This window comes from Pleuronectes platessa, chromosome 20 (genome assembly GCF_947347685.1).
Source record: "Pleuronectes platessa chromosome 20, fPlePla1.1, whole genome shotgun sequence".
In the NCBI taxonomy this organism is placed as follows: domain Eukaryota; kingdom Metazoa; phylum Chordata; class Actinopteri; order Pleuronectiformes; family Pleuronectidae; genus Pleuronectes; species Pleuronectes platessa.
The window spans coordinates 8,138,468-8,165,423 of record NC_070645.1 but is presented as its reverse complement, the minus strand read 5'-3'; the positions used below and the strand labels follow the sequence as shown (position 1 = coordinate 8,165,423).

At 45.5% G+C, this 26,956-nt stretch overlaps 3 protein-coding genes across 3 annotated transcripts; 1 reads left to right on the top strand and 2 right to left on the bottom strand.

Annotated features, from left to right (window-relative positions):
* The first annotated feature begins 561 nt into the window (after positions 1–561).
* Positions 562–1,623, top strand: gpr12 (G protein-coupled receptor 12). Its single transcript, XM_053412441.1, has one exon. It carries the CDS (start codon positions 565–567, stop codon positions 1,591–1,593), a length of 1,029 nt encoding a protein of 342 aa, XP_053268416.1. The 5' UTR covers positions 562–564; the 3' UTR covers positions 1,594–1,623.
* Positions 1,624–5,590: 3,967 nt separating this feature from the next.
* wasf3b (WASP family member 3b) lies at positions 5,591–18,230 on the bottom strand. The gene is made up of 9 exons (XM_053412373.1): positions 18,122–18,230; positions 12,973–13,129; positions 10,600–10,734; positions 10,192–10,345; positions 8,968–9,085; positions 8,593–8,774; positions 8,227–8,502; positions 7,282–7,598; positions 5,591–6,923 (listed from the first exon to the last, which is right to left on the bottom strand). Exons 2-9 carry the CDS (start codon positions 13,103–13,105, stop codon positions 6,766–6,768), a joined length of 1,473 nt encoding a protein of 490 aa, XP_053268348.1. The 5' UTR covers positions 13,106–13,129; positions 18,122–18,230; the 3' UTR covers positions 5,591–6,765.
* Positions 18,231–19,656: 1,426 nt separating this feature from the next.
* cdk8 (cyclin-dependent kinase 8) lies at positions 19,657–26,814 on the bottom strand. The gene is made up of 13 exons (XM_053413091.1): positions 26,351–26,814; positions 24,985–25,060; positions 24,520–24,630; positions 23,776–23,916; positions 23,165–23,222; positions 22,945–23,076; positions 22,711–22,854; positions 21,961–22,030; positions 21,706–21,778; positions 21,497–21,594; positions 21,204–21,282; positions 20,861–21,019; positions 19,657–20,680 (listed from the first exon to the last, which is right to left on the bottom strand). Exons 1-13 carry the CDS (start codon positions 26,476–26,478, stop codon positions 20,555–20,557), a joined length of 1,395 nt encoding a protein of 464 aa, XP_053269066.1. The 5' UTR covers positions 26,479–26,814; the 3' UTR covers positions 19,657–20,554.
* Positions 26,815–26,956: the final 142 nt, after the last annotated feature.

The following is a 26,956-nucleotide window of genomic DNA, read 5'->3' as shown; positions in this document are numbered from 1 at the left end:
CTTCACGTGTGGTCTAACCTATAGGCTGCAGGCCTCTGCTGCTCTAATAATATTAATAATAATAATAGCTCCAGAGGAAGATGCATACTGGTAACTGCGTGGAACCACTGCACATTCACATGCCATTGCTGTGCAGAGTTTTCTTATTTAAAGCCATTTGGACGCAGAGTGTTATTTGTTAGTGTAGCTCAAGGTTTTAATTCCCAGTTATAAAAGTGCAGCGTTAAGGTTTGTGTTTGTTTTCCTGCTTAATGTGTGTTCCGAGGCCCACACACCAGACTGAGAATATAACCTTGGACATTTTTGTGTTGTGGAATGAGTAACACAGGTGTCTAGCCACGAACACATCCAGTGTCGTGCACAGAGGTCGAGACGAGCGGCCTCTCGCTGTTTTTAGTTTTCATTGCATTTAAGTGTAAGAGCTAAAAATACAAACGAAAAAGACACACGCACAAAATGATTTATTCATGGGTTTCTGATATTGTGTGAAGCTCCACATTTTTGGAGGGTCCTTGCAAAGCCTCACTCTTTCTCTGTTTGTGTCATATTCAGACGGGGGGCACCATGAGTGAAGAGCCACCGGTCACCCCCAGCTGGTTGACCCCTGACCCCACAGCAATGGCCAGCGGAGGCGGGGGACCGATGGACAACAGTACCAACCTGGGGACGTTTCCACCGGAGGACTCCCTCTCGCCCAGCCAGCTGCCCCTGCTGATCAACCCCTGGGACATCGTGCTGTGCTCCTCAGGGACCCTCATAGCCTGTGAGAACGCCCTGGTGGTGCTGGTGATCTGGCAGAACCCGGCACTCAGAGCCCCCATGTTCCTGCTGATTGGCAGCTTGGCATTCGCCGATCTGCTTGCCGGCCTGGGCCTGGTGCTACACTTCACCTGTGCCTACCTGCTTCAATCTGACTCTGCCCAGCTGCTGACCGTAGGCCTGGTGGTGGCCTCCTTCTCGGCCTCTGTCTTCAGCCTGCTGGCCATCACGATTGACCGCTACCTGTCGCTGTACTACGCCCTCACCTACAACTCGGAGCGGACGGCGGCCTTCACCTACACCATGCTGGTGCTGCTGTGGGGCCTCTCCCTGTGTCTGGGCCTGCTGCCGGTCACAGGGGTCAACTGCCTGGCGGAGGAGTCTACGTGCAGCGTGGTGCGGCCGCTGACCAAGAACAACATCGCCGTGCTCTCCATCTCCTTCCTGCTGCTTTTCGGCCTCATGCTGCAACTGTACGTCCAGATCTGCAAGATCGTGATGCGCCACGCTCACCAGATCGCCCTCCAGCACCACTTCCTGGCCGCCACACCGCACTACGTCACAACACGGAAGGGCGTGTCGACGCTGGCCATCATCCTGGGCACCTTTGCCGCCTGCTGGATGCCGTTCACTGTCTACTCCCTCATCGCGGATTACACCTATCCTCCACTCTACACCTATGCCACGCTGGTGCCTGCCACCTACAACTCCGTCATCAACCCGGTCATCTACGCCTTCAGGAACCAGGAGATCCAGAAGGCACTGTGGCTGGTGTGCTGTGGCTGTGTGCCCGCCAGTGTGGCCCACCGTGCAAGGACCCCCAGTGACGTGTGACGAAGCAGACCCAGGTGGGAAGAGAGAGGCGCCCTGGGTCAGCTCTGCTCCTCACTGGGTCTGTCCAGTTTCACAGAGGGCAGCGTCAGGGGGGGAGGCCCAGGGCAGTGGCTCCGGCTCCTGATGGAGGTGTCACCGGCTGAGGCAGGTTGTTCACTGACCCACAGCCTGCCTGGAGGGATTGATGGATGGATGGACTTTCTCTTCTCTTCCAATCATCATAGGGCAACGTATCTCACTGTCTTCCCCCTGTAGGCCTGCCTCCCGGCCCCTCCCTTCCGGCCCGTGCCACGCCCTTCATCTGTTCTGCAGAGCGCGCTGAGTGCATCACATGTTCCATCCATAGCATGTGCATACAGTTTACAGCACCAGACCTCTGGCTGACACGTGCTGCTCTTCGTAGGGGGGCAGGGAGGGGCGGATTCATTATTAGTTTGCGCCCCTGTGCATGCGTAAAAGCGCACGGGAGATGAACAAAGCCACGAGAGGGAGGGAGGCGGATGAGAGGAGAGGACACGCAGGCACCTCCACTGTGAGGCCCGTCTGTCTGGAGCAGCATCCCGGCTCCGTGCTCCTCCTGCTGCTCCTGCTGCTGCTGCACTCTGGACGTGTGTCGAAAGCCAAACAGCGGCGGAGAGCTAAAAATAGACCCGGCGCTCTCTCTCTGATCCTCGCCCCGCGTCCTCCACCGCCGCCGAGAAAGAAACCAACCCGCCTCTCCTCCTCCTCCTCCTCCTCCTCTCTCCCATTCCCCCTATCTCTGGATTGTACGCGTATGCATTTTTTGTTTAGCTGCAGCGCTCGCGTCTGGGAGCATCAAGACAAAGCCCCAGGAGACCCCCACCCCCATTAACCCCCTCTCCTCCATTTTTCTTAGTATAGAGGCCTGTTGGGTCATGTAACCACCTCTGGCCCCTCCTCCTTCACCTTCTGAATTGACAGTGATATTGACCTGTAAGCAAATTTTAAATGATATCACAGATGTCAAATTCAGTGCCCCTAAAGCATGGACATGACATTGATGAAATCAAAAGCTCACGTGGCATAAATCTGAATTAAATGCAATTTATTCTACTCTACTTTAGTCTACTTTGCATGCTACAGAGATCCCCCCCCCCTTTCCTGCTGACACCAGCCACTGGAGGTCACGTGTCACCACGACCCCAATAATCTGCTAACATTGATTGTTGTTTGCAAAATCTGGAATTCTTGGTGTTTCTTGCTGAATGGAACAGATTTGTTTTTTAATACAGAGGTAATGTAATTAGCCTAAATCACCACCTCTCCCCCCCCCCCCCCCCCCACAGCTGCTCTGAGTTAGATTCCAGTTGCTCAAAAGTCGCCTGCAGCCCCCCCCCCCCCATCCTTTCTCCACCCATGCCAGCAATAACTCGCCCATCGTGAATGGTTGTTGTTCTTTTTTTAGATGTGAAGCAATACTCAGACAGCAATAACATCCACCATGACTTCTTCACACCACGAAGGCCGCTCGGATGGGGAGGACCAGGCTCCGGTGATTCTCCGGCAATACATCTTCAAACAAGGGAGGGGTCGGGCGGGATGATGGGAAGAACCACTCCCAACACAAAAAGTGGACGAGATCACACAACTCATTAGTCTCAGAGACACCACTGCCTCATTCAGTGTCCCCCCAGAATCAGGCTGTGATCATTTTGTCCCACTGGGAAGGATTCTATTGCGTGGTTGTTTGTTTTTGTGGCCTCTGTCGTCCAGAGTGGCCCAACCTAGGGCCTCAGTGTGTGGCCTGGGACTGTGTTGACGTGCATTTGGTGTGAGCTGCATGGCCTCTCGGGGTGTGTATGTGTGTGTGTGTGTGTTTGTGATCCAGCAGCTCCTCAGACTATGATCTGTCTCCTTGTGTCTTGTGTTTGTTGGGTGTGTGGTGGTGGTGGTGGAGGAGTGGGGGGCCTGAAGAATACAAATTCCCATTAACCCCCCTCCTCCCTCTCCCTGACCTCGGAGGATAACGCTGCCAGTCTTCCTGTCCATTCTGAGAGAAGTGGCCTCATTTTATGTGTGTGTGTGTGTGTCTGTGTGAATATGTGTGTGTGTGTGTACGGGTGCGTGTGTGTGTGTGTGTGTAGAGCTTCTTTCTTGTCTTTTTTTGGGACAGCGATGGGACTTGGGACTTGGATGTGGACGCTCCAGTTCTTCAAGCCAAAGTGAAAAAAGGGACTGAGACCCAGTTTTCTCCCTTCCTCTGCTTCACCGATATCCTACCCTACTTTAAAAAGAACCAATCCTGTCTGGTGGAGGCAGGTGTCCGTTAAGTGACCTCTGAATGATTCTATGAGCTAAAAAGGGCCACTTCCAAATGCAAAGATGATGCTGCTTCTTTGCACCCTCGCGTCCCCTCTCACCGATCCGAGGAGCGCCCCCTGTCTTCGTCCTTCTGTCCTTGGATCAGGTTTGGGGGGGGGGGGGGGGAGTGAGCAGGGACGGCTGACAGGCAGCATGTCTGAGCATTGGAACGCGGCCCGTGTCTGTGAACTTGTGCACCGTGTCAGACTGAACCTTGCAGTTTCCCAACAGGTCAGACTGGCACAATCACAAACCATCACAAACTCTTTATTCCTTTTACCTTTGGAGAGAAAAAATAAAGAGTCTATTTTGTTATATTCATTGAGAAGTTCTATTTTTTTCCCACTTCAGTCGGGGGCCTGTGCTCTTTCAGATTCTGATGATGTTGTACGATACCAACGGCGCTGTAAAGCCTTTTTTTCTGAATGTAGTTATAATCAAACTGAGTCATTTGTTTCTGTATATAACGCATGCATAAGAGAGAGAAGGGGGGGGGGGGCTTTATGACTTTATACCAACGTGCATGGTGCTACCAAAGCCAGTCAGACCAGGGGGATGAGTTGGGTCGCACCATTTAAAAAAATGTAGAATGAATTCTGTTCGGTTTCCTCGCTTCAGTTTGCACCGGTTAAAGGACGATGGAACAGATTTTTGGCAACACACACGAAGGGAGGAGAAGAGAGATGGTACACGACCCTCTCTGATCAGTGAATGTTTTTCCATCTGGTGCAGCCAAACAATGTTGTCGAGATTATAATTTTCTTTTTTGAACGCGAGTGGACAAGGGCTTTGTATCCACGAGTGGCGAAGGACTGTGATGATGGATGTAAAACTTCTCTGTACACACACATCTCATCTACTGAATGGTTTCACAGTGTAACCGGGCACAGACATGTACGTTGCAACCGGGGGTTTGAGAACGTGTGTAGCCAGCGATGGGCTGTTCCACTGAGGGGGAGGTGTCTCTCCGATGGTGACGAATCTAGAGCTAATTATCAAAACACTCAAGGGCCTGTGAATGTGTGTGTGTGCGCGTGCGTGTGTGTTTAGGGGTGGGGGGGTTAGAGCTACGGGGGGGGGGGGGGGGGCACCACAGTAACAGCATCTTGTGTAGACGTATGCGTAGTTTTCAATGTGAAATGCACTTTATTTTTTGGATGAAAATGGCACAACAAATTACTAAGTATCTGCAAAAGGAAACGTATTAATGATGATAATCAACATGCACTAACTTAACGGAGATATCGTACAAACGTGTGTGTGTGTGTGTGTGTCTGAGTGTGAACTGTGGTGTCTATTTTTCCAAGGTGTTAGTTGTACTTTTTAATTGCTTTGGTTAGTTAACTCAATTGAGGGATCTTGTTAATTTTGTATTAAAAACAAACATGTGCTGTGCATAAAACTCCTGCCTCGACTCATTTGTTCGACCCCCCCCCCCCCACCCCCCGCTCCCTTATTCACACTCTTCTGTTTCCCTGGCAACTCCATTCTTAGTTGTACTGTTACCATGGGAACTGAAGTCTTGAAGCCAGGTACGCGTCGACAGCGGAACAGAAAAGAAACATGGCCGCCGACCGGGATCCTTCATTCAGCATTTTATTTGTTTCTCTGGGTCAAAGGTTACACAGCTCACACTAGCATATACATTACATCCCCCCCCCCACCGTCGCCCTCACCCATACCCCCCCTCCCACACAGCAGTGAGCGATTGCAGACGCAGACGGCTCAGTTTTCATATTTATGATCAATAAGACTTTTTACATATCGCCCTCTCATTCATCTTTACAGCGGAGAATTAGGGCCATGTTGAAGGAAAGAAAAGATATAACTCAAATTCACTTTTTCACTTTCACTACTTCTCGATCCACAATATTTGAATCTCATTGAGAAACTATGAAACCCCTTTGAATATCTTGACAGTTTTCAGTAATGTACAGCTTGGATCTTTCTTGTGTTTCTTACACAATCTTTTCAGAGTCATGATTCACATGATGATGTTCTGCTGATGAGCCCACAGAAGTCATTTGTTATTTTTGAACTTTATATTACAGCACAACTTAACAAGATGCTCCAAATTTCTCATTTTAACGCAGGCAACAGGACTTTAATCTCGTCATATTCCGACTTTATATTCTTAATTTAGGATTTTATGCAGTCCACCCCCCCCCCCCCTCTAACTGGCCCTAATTCTCTGTCGTGCATCTTCCCCACATCACTTCAGACGCTCCTCCATCTTCCTCTGACTGAAGCTGCCACTCAGCTCGTCCGTTACTCCTCTGCCTCCAGTTATTTCCATCTACATGTTAAAAACTCGCCCCCTGATCTATGGCATACGCAAGTGTTTGAGTAAAAACATTAAAAAAAGACAAGTACATTGGTTAGCTCAAGAGGAAAGTTTCTAATTCTCCTATAACTCTCTCGAGCTCCGACTATACATGAGAGATTAGCACCTTCACGCGGTGTCTAAAGTGTTACGACAGGCAGAGAGACATCCACTGGGGTGTATTCACAATGCTTTGAAATATAATCAGCAGGCTGAATGTTAGTGGTCAGCATTAAAGTCTATCACTAGTCTCTTTACAGTGTTTATGCAACTTGAATACACTCCCAGATTTCCAGTTTTGGACCTTTCAGCTTATATCAACCTACAGCATGTGATTGTGTGTAGGTGTAGTAGTATGTGCGTGTGTGTGTGTTTGTGTGTTTTCAGCGACAAAATGTGTGATAACCCGTGGGCGTTGTACAGTGGGCATTCCTTCAAGTGAGTGCGAGATCGACTGGTTGTGTGTCTTCTTCTCGTTGTGTGTGTGTATCTTCAGTGGTTATTATCCCATATTTTGTCCGCGTGTGTTAATCGGACCAGTCGTTCTCCTCCAGCTCGGAGTCGTCCTCGGAGTCGGAGTATTCCACGGCGATGCGGCGCGACAGGATGGTGGCCACGTCGTTTCCGACCGGCTCCCTCTTCGCCTGCTGCTCCTGCTGCTCCTGCCCCTTCTTCAGATGGATGCCTGCAGAGGAAATGGAAATCCATGTTTTAAACTTATTCAGCTTTTAGAATTCAGCTTTTTCTTAATAATGTATATCGTCTAAAGTGCATTTACAACAGGTAGAAAGGTCAATATATTCAGATCCACTGACTGAAGCCGGATCTTTACCTTTTTTTCTGTTATTTAAGCGTCACACAAGCTTCAATATTGGATTCAATATTGTAAAACAATTCTATGGATATCATTGTTTTTATAAAATCCTCTGCAGAAAGGTTTTACAAATGTATGTTGTTCTAAAGAAGAGCCATTAAAATGGCACACACACACACACACACACACACACACACACAAGCACACGCACACACGCCTTGGCTCTTACCCATACGTATAGCAGCCAGCAGGTCGCTGCGGGCATCAGTGATCCCTGCGGCCTCAGCGGGCACAGAGGAGGTTTTCTTGCGGGCTGTGAAGTGAGAGGCACCAGCCGGAAGAGGAGGGGGTGGAGGACCAGGAGGACCAGGAGGTGGAGCCAACTGGATGCCAGACATAGGTGGTTGAGGCAGAATGTAGCTGCCGACAGCCATTGAGCCCGGAGACATGGGACCTCCAGGAGGTGAGGCAAAGGCAGTCTGGGCAGACGGGATGAGAGGAGCTGGGGGAGGGGGCGGAGGGCCGGTGTTTGCATATCCATCAATACTGAAGGAAGGACAGAGCGACAGAGCAGAAACAGACGGGTTAGAAAACAGTCACAGTCTGTACTTGATATTATTGATGCTGTGTCATAAGTAAAGGCTACAGGGTTCTAGAGTAAAGCCTAGAGACACTAATCCACTAGGTGGCAGCATTATCTCAAAGTGAAAACATCATTTAATACCACTGTACTGTGAGAAGCGGCTCAACTTCTGTCTACTGGATTAAGTCAATCACTTTTTTAGGAGTTGTCTGATTTTTTCTCATTTGTATTTTTAAACATTATGTACTTTATACTGCAATTTAACTATTTATTATTTAATTTATTTTACTATTGAACCATTGCACTTTTTAATGTATTTATGGTTTCATACAAAACAATTTCAAGGAGCACAAATTCAGCACAAACTGATTTACAGTTTTCTTCATCACATTTGCGTTTCTGGCAATAAATCAGGCCGTCTTAATATATTGGGAATATAAGAGCCAGCAATTATTCAGATGATGGAAGTGAAGCCAGTTGTGCCCTTTCGCAAAAAATTACCTAAAAAAATCAATAAAAAACCATATTAATAATAATATGTATTAATATTAAAAGTCTTGCATTACAAGCTGGTTTGTCTCATATGTTTACCTGTAGTCCACAGGTGGGAGAGACATGGAGCCGCCGTTCATAGCCTCGCTGGGCGGAGGAGGCAGCGGGACCTGGTGGTGGTGAACACGGCCCAGTGTCCCGCCCTGGTAGGCCATCATCGTCCTGCCCCTGGTGTCATGTTCGCCTCCTCCACGAGCGGCGTGTCCAGCGGCCATCTGAGCGGCCAGGATGCTGGGCGGCGGGCCGGAGTAGGTGTGGGCGTGGCCAGCGTGGTTCATGGCGTTCGGATAGTGGTGCAGATCGGCACCATGGCCCCTGATAAGAGAAGGGATGAAGAACTTGAAGAGCTTGTTTCCAGTCGAGAAGAAAATGAAGAAGCACAATGGACTGTGTGTGTCCACTCACCTGTTCTCTGGAGACATGGAGCCCTCAGAAGAAGCCCCCCTGTCTCTGTGTATGGTGTGTCGATGGTCGGGCCTCAGCTCCTTGTCCAGAGCCATCATGTTCCACTCCTGTCGACGGTTCCTCGCCTTGCGAACCTTCTTCACCTCCCTCTGTAAAGTCCCATCCACACAACGACGCTGCTCCTGGAAGAAAAAAACAAAGAGAGATTTGTAGGAGACTTTGTTAAACTAAAGGCCGTTTTATGTTCATTATGTGAGTTTAAATTAATTGCACCGGAAATTCCGGCATTTTTTACAACCTGAAGACCCCTCTAAACTGTCATCTTGGCACATTGAACCATACGATCATGTGGAGATGCTTGTGACAGAACTGTACCTTCTGCTTCCTTCTCTCTTTCCTCTTGTCCTCTGTGTCCTGCAGCATATTTTCCTTCCACAGCTCAAAGAAGTACGAGGGATCAGTGTAGAACTTAAGTGCGTCCTTGCCGTCATCCCTACAGAAAGAGACACCCAAAATGTTAAAGAGGAATACAAAAGTAAGTATAAAGAAATCTGTATGAAATAAAGTCATCGCGTTGTCCCTGTTTAAGCAGAAGAGCAGGTTTGGTGGTATTTTGTGAATGTGCGAATACTGGGTCGGGCACAATGTGAAGCTGTGAATATTGAAGAAAAGTGAAGGAGGCTGATGGAAGAACAGGGGTGAAACCATGAGTGGGAATCTGGTGCTCTTATGCACAGAGTGAAAACGACAAGCTGAAAAAGTGGAGAGGGGGAGAGATAGAAAAAGTGAAGAGAGAGATAATTGAGCAGTGTTGTCAGGGCTAGGAGCTCGATTCCCACTGGAGCCAGTCATGCTAAATATGTAATGCACCCAAAGTACTGGAAAATACAACTGCATGAACGCAGTGACCAAGACTGTGAATGTAGGTCAGACACTAGTGGAAATAGAGAACTTCTAAAGAGGATTCTGCATCAAGTTAAATTTAGGACTTTTTCAGACCTTTTTGATGCCACACAGATTCAGAAGCAGCCAAAGTATTAAACTGTGATGCAGTACCAGAATTATATATTATTATAATATCACATTTTTGTTACTTCCTTATAGTGTATGACAATATTTCTCTGAGCATCAATAAGGGCCGTTATGGACTGATCAATTAAACTTGTCAGATTTTTTGTGGACTTTTGAGGAGTTAATTTTAAAGAGTTACTTTTGTACAGAACAAGAATTTTGTGCTTTTTAGGACCGTTCAAGGTAAAATATTTTTATTTGAACGTATAATTGACCAATTTGGACAAAAATCATATGGTTTGAATTTGATAAGTTAGCGAGGAAGAGGTTTTGTGTCCTACATATCAAACATTTGTGGTAGCTTCCACATCATAAAGCTGGATTTAGCAGAAACACATTATGCTCTATTTATTTACTCTGCTTAAAAGGGAGAAAATAAAAAAGCTCAGATATTGATGGAAAATCTCTGACCAAACGTTTTATGCTGTATGATGTTTTCTCATCATAATTACTACATAGTCTTGCAACCTGCAGCAAAGTCTGACCCCGCTGAGGGGGTGCGGAGGACAACAGACGGACAGCACCAACCTGTATTTAGAAAGGATGCTGAGCGGCGGAGGCTTGTCACTCAGGTTGTACATTTCTCTGACAGGAATGGGCACGCTGCTCTTGGACACCACCTGTTGGTCCTGAATGGTAGAGCTCTTGAAGGCTTTTCGCATGTTGATATCTTGCAGGGAAACTGACAGAAAAAAAACGGAAGAGAAAAAGAAATGAGTGAATGGGCTTTAGGAAAAAAGAGAGAAATAAAAGGAAAAAAGAAACGCAACATTTGCAGGGTTACAAAGATAAACTATCCCTGTGACAGCGTTCAGTCACGTTATGACTGGAAATCTCTTTCATGCATTTTAGTTAAAAAATACAGAAAACATAAGGCTGACACTTCAACAATGAGTAAAGACTCGCTGCATCTTGTCCCTCTAATCCCTGACCCACCTTCCTCCACAGTGGAGTCCAGCTGCGTGACCTTGACGGCCAGCCGGTCAATGCGGTCCTGGAGAGAGTTGGCACGCAGGTAGAAGGTGTTGGCCTCATTGAACAGCTCGCCAAATATGTCCTCCGCATGTCTGCCTGCAGAGAGGGAGAAAGGGACGGGAAATTAGAGGGAAAGAAGGAGAAATCATTAACTGGGGCCAAGTGAGGTCCCCAGACACTGAGGACATTCAGTCGATAACCTGGTAACGTGACACAATGTGAAACCAGAGTCTTAAGGATCTGTGCAGGAATTGATGCCTCATACGTTTCCATAAAGAAACATTCCTCATGAATAATTTAATATGATCTGACTATTGATTGTTCAAATTCTACTGTGCCTATGTGAGCAGCTGTAAAAGGCAGGAAATTAGACAATACTTAGCTGTGGATGTTGCCAGTAAGCAAGTATCATTGTTATATTATTCTTGTGTAGCTGGTCAGTGACACTAGTTTACAAAAAAGAACACACACTATTTCTTGCTGCAGTGTTTATTTTTATTTCTAATTAAGAGATATGATTGACTCTAGGGTTCTATACATGTGATAAGGCTGGTGCTGGTCAAGGCACATAAGACAACACGATGTGAAACCGAGGCTAGGTGTTGGGATGTATGTAAGTACATTTTCTTAAATACTGTACTAAATACGCCTGATTTAAATTTTCAAGATCCATGAATTATTCTCTGGGGAATTGGTGAAAACATTACCTCTTGCCGCAGAGGTTATGTTGTACCTGACTGTTGCAATAGGGAATAGGTTTGACTCAGAAAGAACTTCAACTTTTAATTCTAACAGTATATTTAAAATGAAGTACTTTGACTATTTATTTGTATTTTAACTTAAGTAAAATATTTGATTTCTTACTCCACCAATTCTAAGACTACAATCTCAAAGAAGATGCTGTTTCTGTAGGACGGTCCATTTGACATTTTGACTGGATGACAAACATGAGTTGTTTTGGTTCAGTCCCTGTGGACACACATGTTCTGAACCCTTAAAAGAAACCCTGCTGTGGAAGAGGGTTCAGTAAAGGGAGGCCTCAGCAGCGGGAGGAAGTAACCCACAGTCAAATCTGTGACTGTGAAACGCCCGTTAGTCCAGGACTATGGGAGCTTCTCCAAGCTCCAGCAATCTCAGCCCATGTTAAAGAAGAGAAGAAAACCTTTTACTACAAGACTCTAAATTATTGGAAATGGATGATCAATGAAAGGAGAAACTTCACCAGCTATCTTAAAACTTTGTTTACGTTTTGGAAAACTGTGTGTAAAAAAAGATGCTATAGCCAAAACATACAAACACATGCTACAGGCTATTTCTGTCCCCCCCGCTGACAGGATGGGCAGCGGGGAAAATATTGAGAGGAAGGAAGAATCACAGATCCGGCATGCAGGGCCCCACAAACTCTGACCTCTCTTGAGGATTCTTATGCTGCTCGTGCACACACACACATGCACGGTGTGTGATGTCTGTCAATTGAGCCCCGCCAGCCCTGTGCAAGTATTTATATCTAACCCACACAGCTGCTGTTGAAGGGCCCACTCCCAACACAGGAACTTGACACAATGAGAGACGGACAGCAAACCAGTGTGTCAGGGCCAAAGAGTAGAGGGTTAACAGCGTGAAGGACTGGTTTGATTTTACGCTTTTATGAAATAGAAGGAACTCCTAAATGAAGAATAGAGGGAAAATGAGAGTCATTGAGGATAAATGGGCGAAGGGCACCTGTCCCATGACAACACAGAGCACCGTGTTGACAGAATATGAAACCGGGCTGTGAGGATAGATGCCCTTGGTGGAGTAACGGCTCAGTCTAATAGATCTGCAGTGAATGTAACATTAATTGTAGAACAGTTCTCCACACACTGACACACTGAGTTGATCTGCACTGTCACATGCACACAGCTGTCCAGATAATTTCATTTTCTGCGGAGCTACAGTATCTAAAAGGATTACATGTCAACCCTCCACGCTCCAGTGAGGGGCTGCTGTAAGCCGCCTGCTAGCCCAGTGACCCCAGGCCCTGTAACCACGACAACGCCCAAATCAATCTCAGCTTTAGGATTAATGATGCAAGCATGTGATCTTGTCCTATTACAAAGAGGCTACACACAGCGTGGACAGTCGTCACGCTGAAGTCAGAGGGGTTACAGCCCGGGGAGGTTAAGTTTCTGTTTTTCTGTTCACACAGAAACCTCTTTCTGTGTTTTCTTTAGATGTTAGCAGCGTCTTCTTGTAAGGGCGACATTGTGTGTGTGTGTGTGTGTGTGTGTGTGTGTGTGTGTGTGTGTGTGTGTGTGTGTGTGTGTGTGTGTGTGTGTGTGTGTGTGGCCTTACTCAGGCTGCTGAGCTGACGGATGATGGAGGAGAGCGTGTTGTTCATCACACACTCCAGCTCGCTGCCGATGCCCACGGGGAGCTCCCCTCGGCAGAGGTGACGGGGCTCGATGTTCCTCTTGACCAGCGGCATGATGAGGCTGCACACTGGCACAAACTGGGAAACAAGCACAGACTGTTTGAGACACGGATCCAAATGTTAGAGAGAGATTGTGTGTGAAGGAGAAACAATGTGTTCACAAGCATCCGCTCTGCTGAAGTGTCCATGAGCAAGACTCCATCATCAGTTTGGAAATACATATAAAGAATAAATTGTGATAAGAGGCTAGATATTGTGTATTAAGGCTGCAAATAATTTATCTTTCATCATTAATAAAACTGCTAAATGTTTCATCAGTTCATTGATGACTGATATGATAAATATCGAGTAAATTAATTTTGTCTTCACAACAGTCTAAGACACAAAGATACTACATTTTTCATCAAAGAATTAAAAAAAAGTTAAGCTTGAGAATTTTCTTTTGACATTTTAGATAAAAAAGTAAAATAAATAATCTTATCAATATCTGAATAATAAAATAGTCCCTTATTATATTGATGGTGATTGAATAGTTGAGAAATAGTTTCAACACCAGTTAAATACAGGCATAAATTGAGTTGCCTGACTAAAATAAACAATAAAAGTTAGTTGCTTAGTCATGCACAAGGTTTTTTACCCAGAAACCACATCACCAACCCCCAAATCATAAGTTACAGTACCATGCTCGACATATTGTTATATCCGTTCCCAAAGAGATAGAAACTATTACAAGATCTAGTTTAGTCAGAATCAACCGACTCTAGTTCAGACGTGAGTCGAAGACAAACATTAACCAATTGTAAAAGCCCTGCAAAAAAATATCACCTCTAAATTCATATAATTATTTGCAAATCTATATCTCGCAAGTTCATTTTTAGGGACACTCTCTGCAGTAGTGTTGTCGTATTGGATTTATCTTTACTGTAAGGTGTATGTTTAGAAAAACAAAAGCGTGGCAAAACATTATGAAGGGTGAGCCTGAGGACAGAGAACCAACAGTGATGATCAACAGTGTCCAAAGCCAGAAGACTTGTGGTGACCAGCAGAGAGATTAAAGCATTAGGGATAGGAGAATCCAGCGTGCCAGCTAATCCCAGGCCAGCTTGTCACTTGCCCAGCTGGAAACCTGACACAAACAGAGATTCATGGATGTGTTCAACGCCCAAACAACACTGTTGGTTATGGGCTACAGTCATTTGAAAGAATTAAGAGCAGAAATGTTTTCATCTAAGCCCTTAATCGCAGAAACTTTGAACATCAGTCTCGGAAATTAAACTCTGATTAGCTTCCATCCCACCCTCCGACCCTTCTGTAGTTCAAAGGTCTACAGATAATGCCCTTCAAGAAGAAAGAGAAACCCCAGGGTTTGGTGAAGCCGCCATCTTATCGGCTCTTCTTCCTGCTTCCTGTTTTTGTGGTCTCAGTCTGGACTGTTTCCTGGTCCTCCCCAGTGTCACATCTCTCCTTCCTGTGCAAACACTTGGCCAGAACAATGAGGCTACGGCTCAAGAAGCAGCCAGGAGGACAAAACAGCGAGACAGATGGATCCATGCACACACAACACACACACACACACACACACACACACACACACACACACACACACACACACACACACACACACACACACACACACACACACACACACAGAGACACACGCACGCCCTTTTCCAAAAATGAAACTTTCCATTGTTATTCTCAGACTCGCCAATCAAATTATTTTATGCTTATTAGCAGTTCCAGGGCTTTTACTGTGCAGCTATGCCAAAAAAAATAGAAAGATCACTTCATAGAAAAGCAGGTTGGAAAGACACAGGCTCTGGCATTCTGACAGAGGGCTAATAATAGTCGACAGGTACTAGAAACACAAGTCATTTTGTTTGGGCTTTGTAGGAGCAAATTAATGTGCACAAGAAAAAACGGTTTTAAAATTCTTATTAACCAATAAAATTACATAATATATATATTTTAGTCTTTGTAAATCTTTATCTAATTAAAGATTAGGTTTCAATAGTATAAAAATACTTCTGACCGACTAGGCCAATGACCACCTCCTGCAGAGGCCTCATCCGACCCTGTTTTTTCAGCTAGCTACCCCCTGCAAACCCCGACAGCCTCACGCCACCGAGGGGAAACAAAAGGGTGAAATTACGCCATATTGCGCTGCCTCAGACGAGACTGAACACAGTGGATAATGTCTGGCTATGGAGCAAAAGAGCGGCTTGGGGATTTAAGGGGTCTGAACTCTACATAAACATTTTGGAAATACTGCCCTCCTTGTTGCACTGGAGGGAGATGATGCAAATGAGAAGATTGCGTGTTTCTGCTTTCACTGTCTGGCTGGAATGACAATCACATCAATGAGGCGAAAATAATGAGGGGCTTTGGGGAGGGGTGGGGTGGGGGGCCGCTGGCGAGGGAGGCGGAGGAGGCCTGCTTGTGAGAAACGAGGGGAGAGCACGGAGAGGGGAAAGGAAGGGTGCATGGGATAAGAGCGTGTGACAAAAAAAGAGACAGTGAATGAGAAAGTGTGAGGGAGAGCGAGAATGGGTGGTGTGTAACATTGAGAGGTCGACAGAGTGTGGGTGTTTGTGTTTATGTGTGAGTGTGTGTTTGTGTGTGTGTGTGAGTGTGTGTGAGGGGGAAAAAAAAGAGTGTGTCGGATGGGGGAGGGGTCAGAGCAGCGACCTCGGGGAAGCCACTGAAAGGTTCCCGGGACAATAGAGCTGCGTTCACAAGGCAACAGCACTGGCTCTCCCATGCATCCTCCCCCTCTTCCTCCTCCTCCTCCTCCTCCTCCTCCTCGACCTTCTTTAAGGCCCCCTATACTCTTGTAATGAAAGCAGGAAAAAGTGAGTAAGCAACCCAGGAGTGGGAAAGAAAAGGTAAACCTCAAACATCTCACCCACAACACCAGAGAGGACATTAGCTTGTGCTCATTGGTCTTTTGTGTTCGGATGAATTATTACAACCCATCACGCACATGCAGGCCAACAAACATGCGCAAACACACCAGGTAGCCTCTCAAGCGTCCCATTAGCTGCATCTAAACAGCCTATTCAGCAGCAAAGAAACATCTGTGATCCTCCGAGGGTTGAAGTTCAGAGTGAAAACCCACTTCCCCCCCGTGACTCCGACAGGATGCCCCACGTCTCCTCTCTCAGAGACACACGGGGCGCAGGAGAGGCCTTTACTACAGACGTGAGAACTCCATTAAGAACTGAAAGGGGGAGTCATTACAAATTTATGAGCCCAGTACAGCTTCTTGTGTTGCAGGCTGTTTTGCTTGTTCTGAGGTTATGAATAATGCATCGTGGATTACGTCAGGTCACACTGCCCCAAATGATGTAGGGGGGGAAAATTATTCTGCTGTGACAGTGTGCCTGTCCCGGAACGTCTCCTTGTTTTACCCTGTCGTAAAACACTGATGGTACTGTACCTGAGATGCACTCTGGGTAAAAGTGCAGAGTTGATAGTGGATCATAACGTGCATAGAAAATACCTGGAAGCTTGGCTTTAAGCTTCACCATCTTTTCTATAATTACACACTATTATCAAAGCTAATGATACAGAGCAAACTTTGATTAGAATCAAGAATAATTCGATTTGACCATCATTTAATTACTTAATATGGGATTTGGCAGACTAACCACATTGCGACGTACAGTATATTGATATTTATCTTCATCCAGCCCATTAATTCGCTAGCATTATTCTCTCTTATTATAACTCTTCTTGTTCCTACCGAGGAGTGGTGTCTGTTTATAGTTGTTTTATATAAACTGTACATGTATGTGTCTAAATCTAAGTAAATGCACCTTCATACTAACTTTTTTATTAATTTCCTTTATTTCTTTCCTATTTTTAGCATAGCTATTCAAGATGTCACCATAAATATTCAATGTTTTCTGCCCTATCCCTTTTTTATTCACCATAAATATTCTAGTATGATTAACCTCGTACAAGCAAGTGTAATATTTTGTGAACTGTGGGTCTCCTAAAATGAAGTATATATTAAAAACAGGATTGTTGTATCTCAAATACTGGATTCTTTAATGCAGACATGACCTAATGTTGCTGTTCTCCTCACGGTGACACAAGCGGATTAATAGCTGACTCATGGATCAATAAATCAATACATGGATTTAGAATGTGGTGATCAATCAAACAATAAAACCAGCCTTTGTAGGTTTCAGGTTAGCAATTGCAGGAATTGATTGCTTATTTTTGGTCACAATTGTGCTTGTTGCACGTATATTACACATTAAACATGTATATATGTTGGTATTCATTGATAAAAATGTGCTACACACGTATTAAATCCCAGTGAACAGCTGCAGCTACATATAGAGGGGAGGTCTTCGGATATAGGGTAAGCTGTCATTATAGCGTTAGTGTCTATTACTAATTTGCCATATTTCAATATTGAGCACTTTAATGAGATTTCAGGTTGAATTGGAAATAACATTATCGAGTGCATTTCACTTCGAGGTTATTAACATGTGCTGCTATGTGGTTTCGTGGTTTATAACATGTGACATTTATCCACAAATACACATACACACACATGATCGCACGCTGCCCATCTCCCCATGATTCACACACACATGCGTGAACTAATGGCAACCTCGATCAATCAGTGTTCCGCACCGCCGCGTCCAGTCACGATGGATTGACCCACATCTGTTCCTCTAGGTCGGGTTCCGGGATTTTCTGCCAGTTTTCATCCGAAACCCGACCAACCGTTTTCCAGTGTGTGCGTCCAACAGCTGATTAAAAAAACACTGGCACAACCGCCAACATCCCCCCCCAGAAAACCCTTTAAAGTCCCGAACCAGAGGAGAAAATACCCCCAGCTTCAGGCCGGGCTCAGCGACCCAGAGGCCGGGTATTATCCTCCCTCCACCGGGGGTCCGCTCCGGCTGACCACTCGGTTAGCTAGCTAATGCCCAGGGGTCGACCACTAAGTTGGGACAAACGAGGCTGAAACCGGCAGAAATAACCGCGCGAATTGAACCGAATGTGATTAAATGTGCTGTTAGTGTGTAAAAGTATCACGAGAACCCTCACCAGCACTGGGAATCTGATCCGAAATCAGCCGGTCCGCATGTCCCGTTAGATTCTCCCGTTAGCTGCCATCCTGTGTCCCTCAGCCCGTCTGGACACTCCGGGGAGAAACCCGTGGAGGACCACTGCCCGCCCACTGGCCCGCTTTCAACCAATCACGCCTCAAAGCAGGGGATTTAACAGTTGATGGGCGTTTGCTCCAACCAATGGTGTTTCTCTACAGAAAATGAATGACAGGGAGGCTCCCTGGACCCGAAGTGATGCTGTGAACGGAGGGGGCGGGGCTACACTTGGGCGTCGCTGAAAAGCTTGATTTTATATTATAAGGGTTGTAAATAATTTAGATTTTCAGGCCTGTAGGGATTTTTGTGCACAGAATGATGATTTAGACAAAGTGAAATGGCAGAAACATTTGATGTTAACGTTTAAACATGCTACAGGGCAGAGATGCTGAGGAGCTGGGGGGGTATTGTGTAACAGACTGAAAGAGCTGGGCCAGCATCCTGCAGGAAGAGGCTCAATGAGAGGATTTGCTAAACATAGATCTACGCTTTACTCCCCCAGGTGTGTTTGTTGACACAAAAACGGTGTGGGGGAGATGATGACTGTCACTGAAGAGAGGGGAGTAGTGTTTGGACTGCAGACTGAGGAGGTTTGGTGCATTAGGAAAGGGAGTTTCATTAATCGGAAATGCAGTTCTATTCCTGGACAAGGTGCAAAGTGAAGGCCTGCATACGTTATAAAGCTGTCACTTTGACATTTATAATTGATTAAGACATGAATTCCAAAGCACACACGTGTGTGACAATGTAACAAAGTGGCTCAGTTAAGTCAGAGAAACACAACCTTTGCTCCCAGGTCACGATTGTGTAAATTCGATGGAGGGATAATAGATTTGACTAAAAGTTTTGATGAGGCTGTTAGTTAATCGACAATTTTCCTAATCAAGTCAATTTGACAAGAGATCTTTCAAAATGTTCCCTTGTTTCACACATCGCAAATTTCATTATGTTATCTGTATTACATATTTATGTAATTTAAATATATAAGCACTGTCCCCTGGAAGCAAAAAAGGTTCCTGGTTCAAATCCCAGTCCTTCTTTGTGGAGTTTGCATGTTCTCCCTGTGTTTAAGTGGGTTTTCTCATGGTACTCTGGCTTCCTCCCACAGTCCACATGCAGACTGGGGTTGGATTCATTTCAGACTCTAAAATGTCAATAGGTGTGAATGCGAGTGTGAATGCTTGTGTGAATGGGTGTGGCTGTATGATGGCCCTGCAAGATGATGATTACCTGTCCAGGGTGTACCACACCTCTCCAGCTCCAGCTTATTACCCACAACACTCAAAGGACAAGCAGTATAGAGAATGGATGGATGATGTGGTTTGTCTTAACTCTAAAGAAATAGTAACTCTAGGTGAGTTACCAAAAAACTGTTACTGGTGAAACTACATTGGAGGTGTAAAACTTGAACAGTTGCGTAAATTAGCATCACACATTTGTGTCTTATGCATACACACTTCCAACATATCACCAATATCAATGTTTCCACTTTTATTGTCAGGATACTTGCTTCATGTAAAATATTTCAATACAATACAGTACAATGCATGTTCCATCTGCCATCCTCCATGCGATTGGTTGGTTGTCATCACGATGTAAGGCTTGCTCACAGCATACAGCAGCTAAGCGCTCAGACGGCACGAGCTGCTTTGCCACGAAAACAAAACCATAAAAACCGATTAAATTATAAACTACTAAAATCAAATTGTCACCTTTTTTTTGTCCTTTCTGAACAAAAACCCTCAATGCCACAGCTATGGGGGCTCAACGTCCTCCTCGCATGCTTCACAGCAGCTCAGTTCATTCCTCAGCTGAGGCCCTCATAGGGCTGCTCACGAACACACAAAATGAACAGACAGACAGACAAACAGACCGACAGGAGGACAGAGAATCTGTCAACGCTGGCAGTCACATAGCAGCTTTCAGTCTAATCCAAGCTTCAACAGGAAGAGGGTAACTGGCTGGGGCAGGACGTTGGTGGAGGTGTGGGGACAAGTGAAGACAAGGAGGGGAGAAGATGACACAAAAAAATATCAAGTGCCGCTCTGACTGAGCCATCTTCTCTTGGCTGGTTTGAACTACAGGAGGAAATCAGCCACAGCATCATTCCTCTCATCCTCCCGCCTTGTGTCCCAATGTTTATAATTATAGGGTTATGTTGGGTCATCTCGAAGAAGTGAACATTGTCGTTGTTCTGGCCTAACAGACTGCTGCAGAGAAGGTACCCTCTGTGGGGTCGGGGGGGGGGGGGGGTTTGTTGCCTTTGACCCCAAACATCCCTCAGTACATTCGTTCAGGTGGGCGTGGTTAGGGCTGGGCATGTGTTATATATGTGTGAATGTATGCCTGTGTCGGGTGAGGGGGGGGGGGGGTTTCAGTAGCGATGGGTCTGGTGGGAGTACTGCGGGGGTTGTTGGGAGGTAGTGGAGTATCCCATGCTGCTTTGGGGCAGTGTTGTGCTTGGTCCAGGGTTCTGGTAGGCAGCATGTTGATTGGAGCGCTGCGAGGATGATGAAAACACAAAGACATATTCATTAAATCCTATCAATGATCTAAACTAAATGTTTACCTCACCCTTAACATTAGTGGCCTATTTTTCAACAATTTCCATACATATTATTTTCTCTGGAAAACAGTACGTGTGAGAAAGAGAAAGAGAAACAGAAAGAAAGGGAGCTACCTGGTAGTCTGAGGTCATGATGTGTCCACCTGAGGTAGTGGTGGGCGGGACAACTCGCACTTTCTTCAGAGGCGGACCCTGGGCGTGGCTGTTGTCAGGGTTGCCAGTGTGCCCCGCCCCATTCGTGTGGTTGTTTCCCTGTTGCTGCTGCTGGTTTTTCTACAAGTCGAAAAGATTTGATCATTTCCTACATAGTTTTTGCATCGTCAGTGCTGTGGTGAAAGTTACATCATTACATTGTGTATCTACTGCCCCTTTGTGAGGCCTTATATTAGCTTTCTTTATATAATCATGAAATAAGGTCCCCGTGTTGCTTTATTTAGAAACTAGAACGATTTCTTACTTTGTCTGCCTTGTCCTCTGGCTCCTCTTCTGTCAGGAACTCTCTCTTGGGGTAGGGAATCTGGCAGCCTGCAAACACACTGGAGAAGAAAAGCAAAGAGGCTCATCAGCTTCAAACATTAATTCCCATGACTTAGAGCTAATTAACTAAAGCTGTTTTCAGGCAGAGAGAACGCAGCAGGTCAGACGCGCTCAGAGCAGAAATAAAATATCCAGAACATACAGGTGAGTGGTGGCGTCTGAGTAGAGATAAATATACTGGACACTTGTGGGGTTGTGTGTGATATGACTCACTCAGATGTGGGCAGGGGCTCCTCCAGAAAGTAAGGATCCTGCATGGCCTGCTCAGATGTGATTCTACGGATGGGGTCCATTGTCAATAGCTTCTGAAGCTTTAATGAAATGCACACAAAGTTAGCATCAAACAAGAAACCACTGACAGGATTAAAGATAATGATATGATAGAACATGTAACAGCTCTTTATCAAGGAGTTTAAACTCACCAAGTGGAATGCTTTGCTGTCTGGTTTGACTTTATGTTTCTCCATGTACTTTATAAGGCTGCAGTTTGTATATCTGTGATAAGAGGGAGCACATGATATGAATATGAAGCCTTCGGTACAATTACCTCATGCAGGTTTATCACATGACTGAGAAAAATATTTAATATTTTTGCCAGCAGACACAGCACTTTGCTGGGACTCTTGTCTCTGAGTTTTGAAGAAAACTGGGACAGTGGCGGTGCTCTGCAGACTCACGTGTTCCTCCTAAAGTCTTTCATCAGCGTAGAGTGTTCTGGCATCTTTTTGATGTCCTCCCAGTCTTTATCTGTCAAATGAAGGGAAAGGCAGGATTACATCATTATACCATGTCACATCCTCCCTTCCTTCATGAAGAGATTAAAAACATTGAGCTTTTGACTCACAGAGAAAAAAAAGGTTATATACATATATTGTGTGTGTGTGTGTGTTTTTGTGTGTCTGTAAGACTGAAAATGGAACTTACTCATCTGCAAGTTTTAATACAGTAGAACCAGCATCACTGTCACACATGCAGAGGGATTGTAAATTATGCCTAATGCTAATTCAAGGTTTGATTCCTTCCTTCCTTCCTTATTTTCATCAGACTGGTGAATTCCACAAATAGAGCAGCAGGGGAAAAGAAGATTCGCAGAGAGATGCAGCTTAACTGAACTGGAAAATATAGGCCCAAATGCAACCCTGCAAGTTAGAGTTTCTGTAGTTGTGACTTAGCTTCATCCTTCATGTCAGTGGATTGATGTTATTACTGCCTAAAGCAAAAGAGATGGAGCAAATGTAGTAGTAGGCCTATATTAGGAATAAGAAATGCTCATTCTTCTACAGCATTTTGTACTGAAAAAGGAACAGAGTAGCACCATTGATATACGTACAGGGTTAAGAAAGGGGCTTTCTTTCCCTAACTTATTAACTAATCAGTCTAAGATTGTATTTATTTAAGAAAATAATAAACAAGCCGTGGAGTCTCACCAGCAGGGAAGCCCATGACGTTAAAGATGCGGTCCAGTTGGTCATGATGGTATGGGTTACTGGTCTTGATGTCCTCCTGGCGACAGTGGAATATGGGTTCAGACGTCAGCAGCTCTGCAAAGATGCATCCAATCGCCCAGATGTCTGAAATAACAGCACACACTCTCAGTTAAGCTTTCGGGGAAGTCAGCAGAGTTGAACTGCACATGATCACACAGACTGTGAAAGTCTCACCGATGGCTTTGGTATAGTGCCGAGCCCCCAGCAGTAGTTCAGGTGCTCTGTACCAGAAGGTGACCACCACAGGGTCGAGATCGGCTAAAGGCTTTAGCGGTGAATTAAAGAGACGGGCAAACCCCATGTCCGCTAAAAAGACAAAACACATTAGTTAGAAAAGAAACACACATAAACAATAAATATACTTTTTCTTTTAAAAGGGAGCCATTATACGTACCAATCTTTACTCTACCCCTCTCCGGCCCTTCCCCCATCACTAAAATGTTTGCTGGTTTCTGGGGGAGAAAACGACACATGGGAAATTTTAAACATTCTACTCGAATCCAAATTGTTCTATATACAAAGACAGCAAATCAGTTTAGGTTGATACAGCTTTGTCCTGCATGTGGTGTGGAATTAAAACTATGTTGCTGCCCCCTAGTGGTATAATCTGAAATAATACCACAACCATTTCCACATCACCACTGAGAGTCAGTGATGCAAACGGAACATTATTTGGTAGCTGTTAAAAAAAAGATATAGGTCACTGACAATACTTTGACAGACTTTTTAAACTCTTAATTTGAAAGAACGAATTGCAATAATAGAAGAAAAACTTCAACTAGGACAAAATAAATGTTTTTGCAAAAAATAATCAATCAATATATCAACTAGATCATAGAATATTGTAGATTTAATGTACAGATAATAATCAATACACTGCTGAAATCTAATCCAAGCCAACTTAATGCAATAAATCTATTTTTATAAATATTTTCTCTTCCCCCCTCCAAACCTCCTCTTGTACTGTTCCCTCTCCCCCCTCTCCCCCCTGCACAATCCTCTTACAAGGTCTCTGTGGAGGACCCAATTGGCGTGGAGGTAATGGATGCCATCCAAGATCTGGTAGAGAAGAGACTTCACCATTCCTCTAGGCAGCTGAAGTGGCTTCTTATTGGCCTTGGATGCTCTGTGAAACTTAATGATGTGCTACGGGGAGACAAAAGAAAAATGATTGAGCTGTGTTTGTACATGAGGGGTGACATGCATCATTTTGTGTCCCTTTTCTATATTTGTATGGTCGCAAATGCAAAATTAAAGCTGCAGGCGGTATGAGTAAGGCTGACGTTTGTGGCGTGCCTTTTCACTTCTTTACGAGGGGAATGCGAGTGTTGCAGCGCTGCGGCAGAACATGGCATTTTAACTCAGTGCTGATAAGCTGCCAGTTGTAGCTGCCAACTGCAAAACGGCAGAGCTTTGGACTAGCAAATGTTGACCACTCCTTGGTGTGGTCAAATGAGACTTAGCAGTGCATAATTAACAGCATTTTGAGTTTGTATTCGTACAACTGGCTGATGGTGAATGTGAATATCTGCATCAGTAATTTTGATAGAAGGCACATGTATAACCTAAACTAAGTTTGCACATAGGGATATGCTGCATCTGCATGTGTGAAGATGTAAACTAATAAACCACAATATGTTCCATAAGTCATGTCATGAAGCTTCAGTGTGTGTTGTGTGTGTGTGTGTGTGTGTGTGTGTGTGTGTGTGTGTGTGTGTGTGTGTGTGTGTGTGTGTGTGTGTATTTTACCCAGAGATCATGTTCAGCGTAGTCAAAGAGCAGCCATACTTTACGGTCTGCATGTGACAGGAAAACCTTCTGCAGGGAGATGACATTAGGGTGCTTCAGCTCCCGCAGCAGCTGCAATACACAAACTCATGGTGAGAATCTACCGCACTGAAAAATGTACACAAAGCATTAAACACAGGAACATTAAAATGCAATTCAAGGAAATGGCTCTGCAACAAATACTTATTTTTAAATCCTTTTTAAGTTTAATCTATGTTGACAAACTGAGAATGAGCTGTCCATGTATTCTGCATTGTCTAATCTCTGTGTGCATTACGTTCAGGTCTGATTCAAAATGTTCTTCTGTGGTTATTTGTAGCTTTTCCAACTGATGTTGTTGCTGACTTAATCAAAGCCAGAGATGTTGCATAAAGGTGTTAAACAGAGACCAAATAAAATTGAGAGTGTAAGCCGAGCAGTTCTTACTGCAATCTCTCTGCAGGCTGACATTGAGATGCCAGTGCCTTCAATCTGCTTGAGGGCGTAGTCCTTATCATCCTTCCTACAAACACAGAGGCAGAGCAACATCAACACCAAACCAGACTGCGGGCCTCCCGAAGGGGGTCTGCACAGAAACATGAAGGGGGGGCGCTTGGCAGCTGGCACGGGGCCTCGGAGAAGAGCCCGAGCTGCATTACCTCCAGATTTGTGTAATCAAGCTCACCTCTGAGAATCAAAACAATAGAAGGGGGAGAGGAAACAGGCCCTGTCTGGCAGCTGGCAAGGGACACAGCGCATTGGGACCAACTCTCACTTGAATGAATCGGTTACAACCCCTCCCTCCCTCTGGCCTAAATCATCCCATAAACCCATGCTATGTGCATCCTCAGGCCTCGTCCGACTGCTGCAACACAAATTAGCTTGCAGAGTCTCATAAACAGCAGCCTCCTCAAGTGAACACAAACATCTTTAAACACTTTTGTGTGTGGTTCCGGCTGCCAGTTTGTTCTGGGGCTGTGGTAATGGGCCTGGTAGCTCGAGCTGCCTTCAACTTGGGTCCGGACACAGTTACGGATGTCACAAGGGTTTCATTAGAGAAGTAGAAAAAGGAGAAATAAATTGAAGGATTAGGTGACAGTCTGGTGGTCCAGGATTGAGGAGCTGGCTGTGACTGAACCAAAGCATTCAGTCGAGGACAAATCGTGGAGCTTTGCTGCATTTTACTTCTCCATCTTTCCTTGTATCTTATTTAATGTCATCATGTCATCCCATGAAGACAAAAAAAAGTATCCCACTAAAAATGTGTTATTTATTTGCATACACAACTTAATCTAGCTTTTCTCCCATGCATCAAGCACAAGCACAATATAAATCTCTTTTGACACATTCACAAATGTCCAAATGGAGGATGACACAAGTTGGTGTGGACATATCCGGCTCATGCAAAGTACAGGAAAGCACCTCTTGGAGAAAAGGAGCAGTGAGACCGTCAACAAGTGCTGACACGTGCACCTGCTGTCTCCTCACACTCACCACATCCCCTATACAACCTGTAACCCGTATTGAAGGAGATCATGCAAACAACAAAATGTGCCTGCAACACAAGTTTTATAACAAATGCAAACGAGGGAAGCCACAACCTCCCCGATGAGCCACATGTCAGTACTATTTAAAACTGCATCATCCTGAAAGAGCAGGAAATGCTCCTTCGCCTTGTTATTCCTCCACGTTAACGTCTAACAACACGCCTGGTGGCCTCGAAGGGAGGGGGGGCATTAATGCAGTAATCACACTGTATTTGGGGGAGAGAGGCTGGTTCAGTGGGTGGAGGCCTCGTCGGTCATCAACTCACCCATCTTTTCTCTTCGCTTTGTAAACATGGCCGTAGGTGCCTCTGCCCACTTTGCATCCCTCGTACTCGAACAGGTCCTCGACTCGCTCTCTCTCTCCGGTCAGCCTCACTTTGAAGTCATAGTCCATCTTTCACCCCTGCTCCGGGCTCCGTGTGAGTCTCCGCCGCTTCCTTTTTCCGTCGAGCGTCGCCTCGGGAGGCGACTGGGCTACTCCGACGAGCTCGTTTTGGTAATTCGGCTATTTGCCTTTTCCCCCCCCAGCTTGGCCCTTTCCTCAGCCCAGCGTCCACATCGAGCTCCCGGGTCGAGTGTGGTGTTCCGGCGGTGGGCGGTGAGGGTCCCGGTGGAGAGCGAGCCCGAAATTGAGTTCCTTTCTCTGGCTGCGGAGCTTCTCTCAGCCGGTATCTGCTCCGAAGAGACGCACTTCAGTCCCGTAACGACGGCGGATTGGCGCACGGCACTGTCGTGAAAACGTCGCGAAGCAGAAGCCCCTGCAGCAGAGAAAGAGATCCACACACTGAGAGCAGACTGATAAACCACGTGGATTATCACACTTCTACTAAACCAGAGACGTCCTCCGTGTGCATATGTTTAAAGATTAACAG

What these genes read in the sequence shown, in the direction of transcription:
- gpr12 (XM_053412441.1), top strand. Translation starts at nt 565, where the DNA reads ATGAGTGAAGAGCCACCGGTCACCCCCAGCTGGTTGACCCCTGACCCC.
- wasf3b (XM_053412373.1), bottom strand. Translation starts at nt 13,105, where the DNA reads ATGCCGCTGGTCAAGAGGAACATCGAGCCCCGTCACCTCTGCCGAGGG. An exon ending in AAGAGAGAAGGAAGCAGAAG is followed by an intron (nt 8,775 to 8,967) that starts GTACAGTTCTGT and finishes TTTTTCTTCCAG; the next exon opens with GAGCAGCGTCGTTGTGTGGA. An exon ending in GCTGGCTGCTATACGTATGG is followed by an intron (nt 6,924 to 7,281) that starts GTAAGAGCCAAG and finishes TTTCCTCTGCAG; the next exon opens with GCATCCATCTGAAGAAGGGG.
- cdk8 (XM_053413091.1), bottom strand. Translation starts at nt 26,478, where the DNA reads ATGGACTATGACTTCAAAGTGAGGCTGACCGGAGAGAGAGAGCGAGTC. An exon ending in GAGGGGTAGAGTAAAGATTG is followed by an intron (nt 23,077 to 23,164) that starts GTACGTATAATG and finishes TTGTCTTTTTAG; the next exon opens with CGGACATGGGGTTTGCCCGT. An exon ending in TCATGACCTCAGACTACCAG is followed by an intron (nt 20,681 to 20,860) that starts GTAGCTCCCTTT and finishes TCATCCTCGCAG; the next exon opens with CGCTCCAATCAACATGCTGC.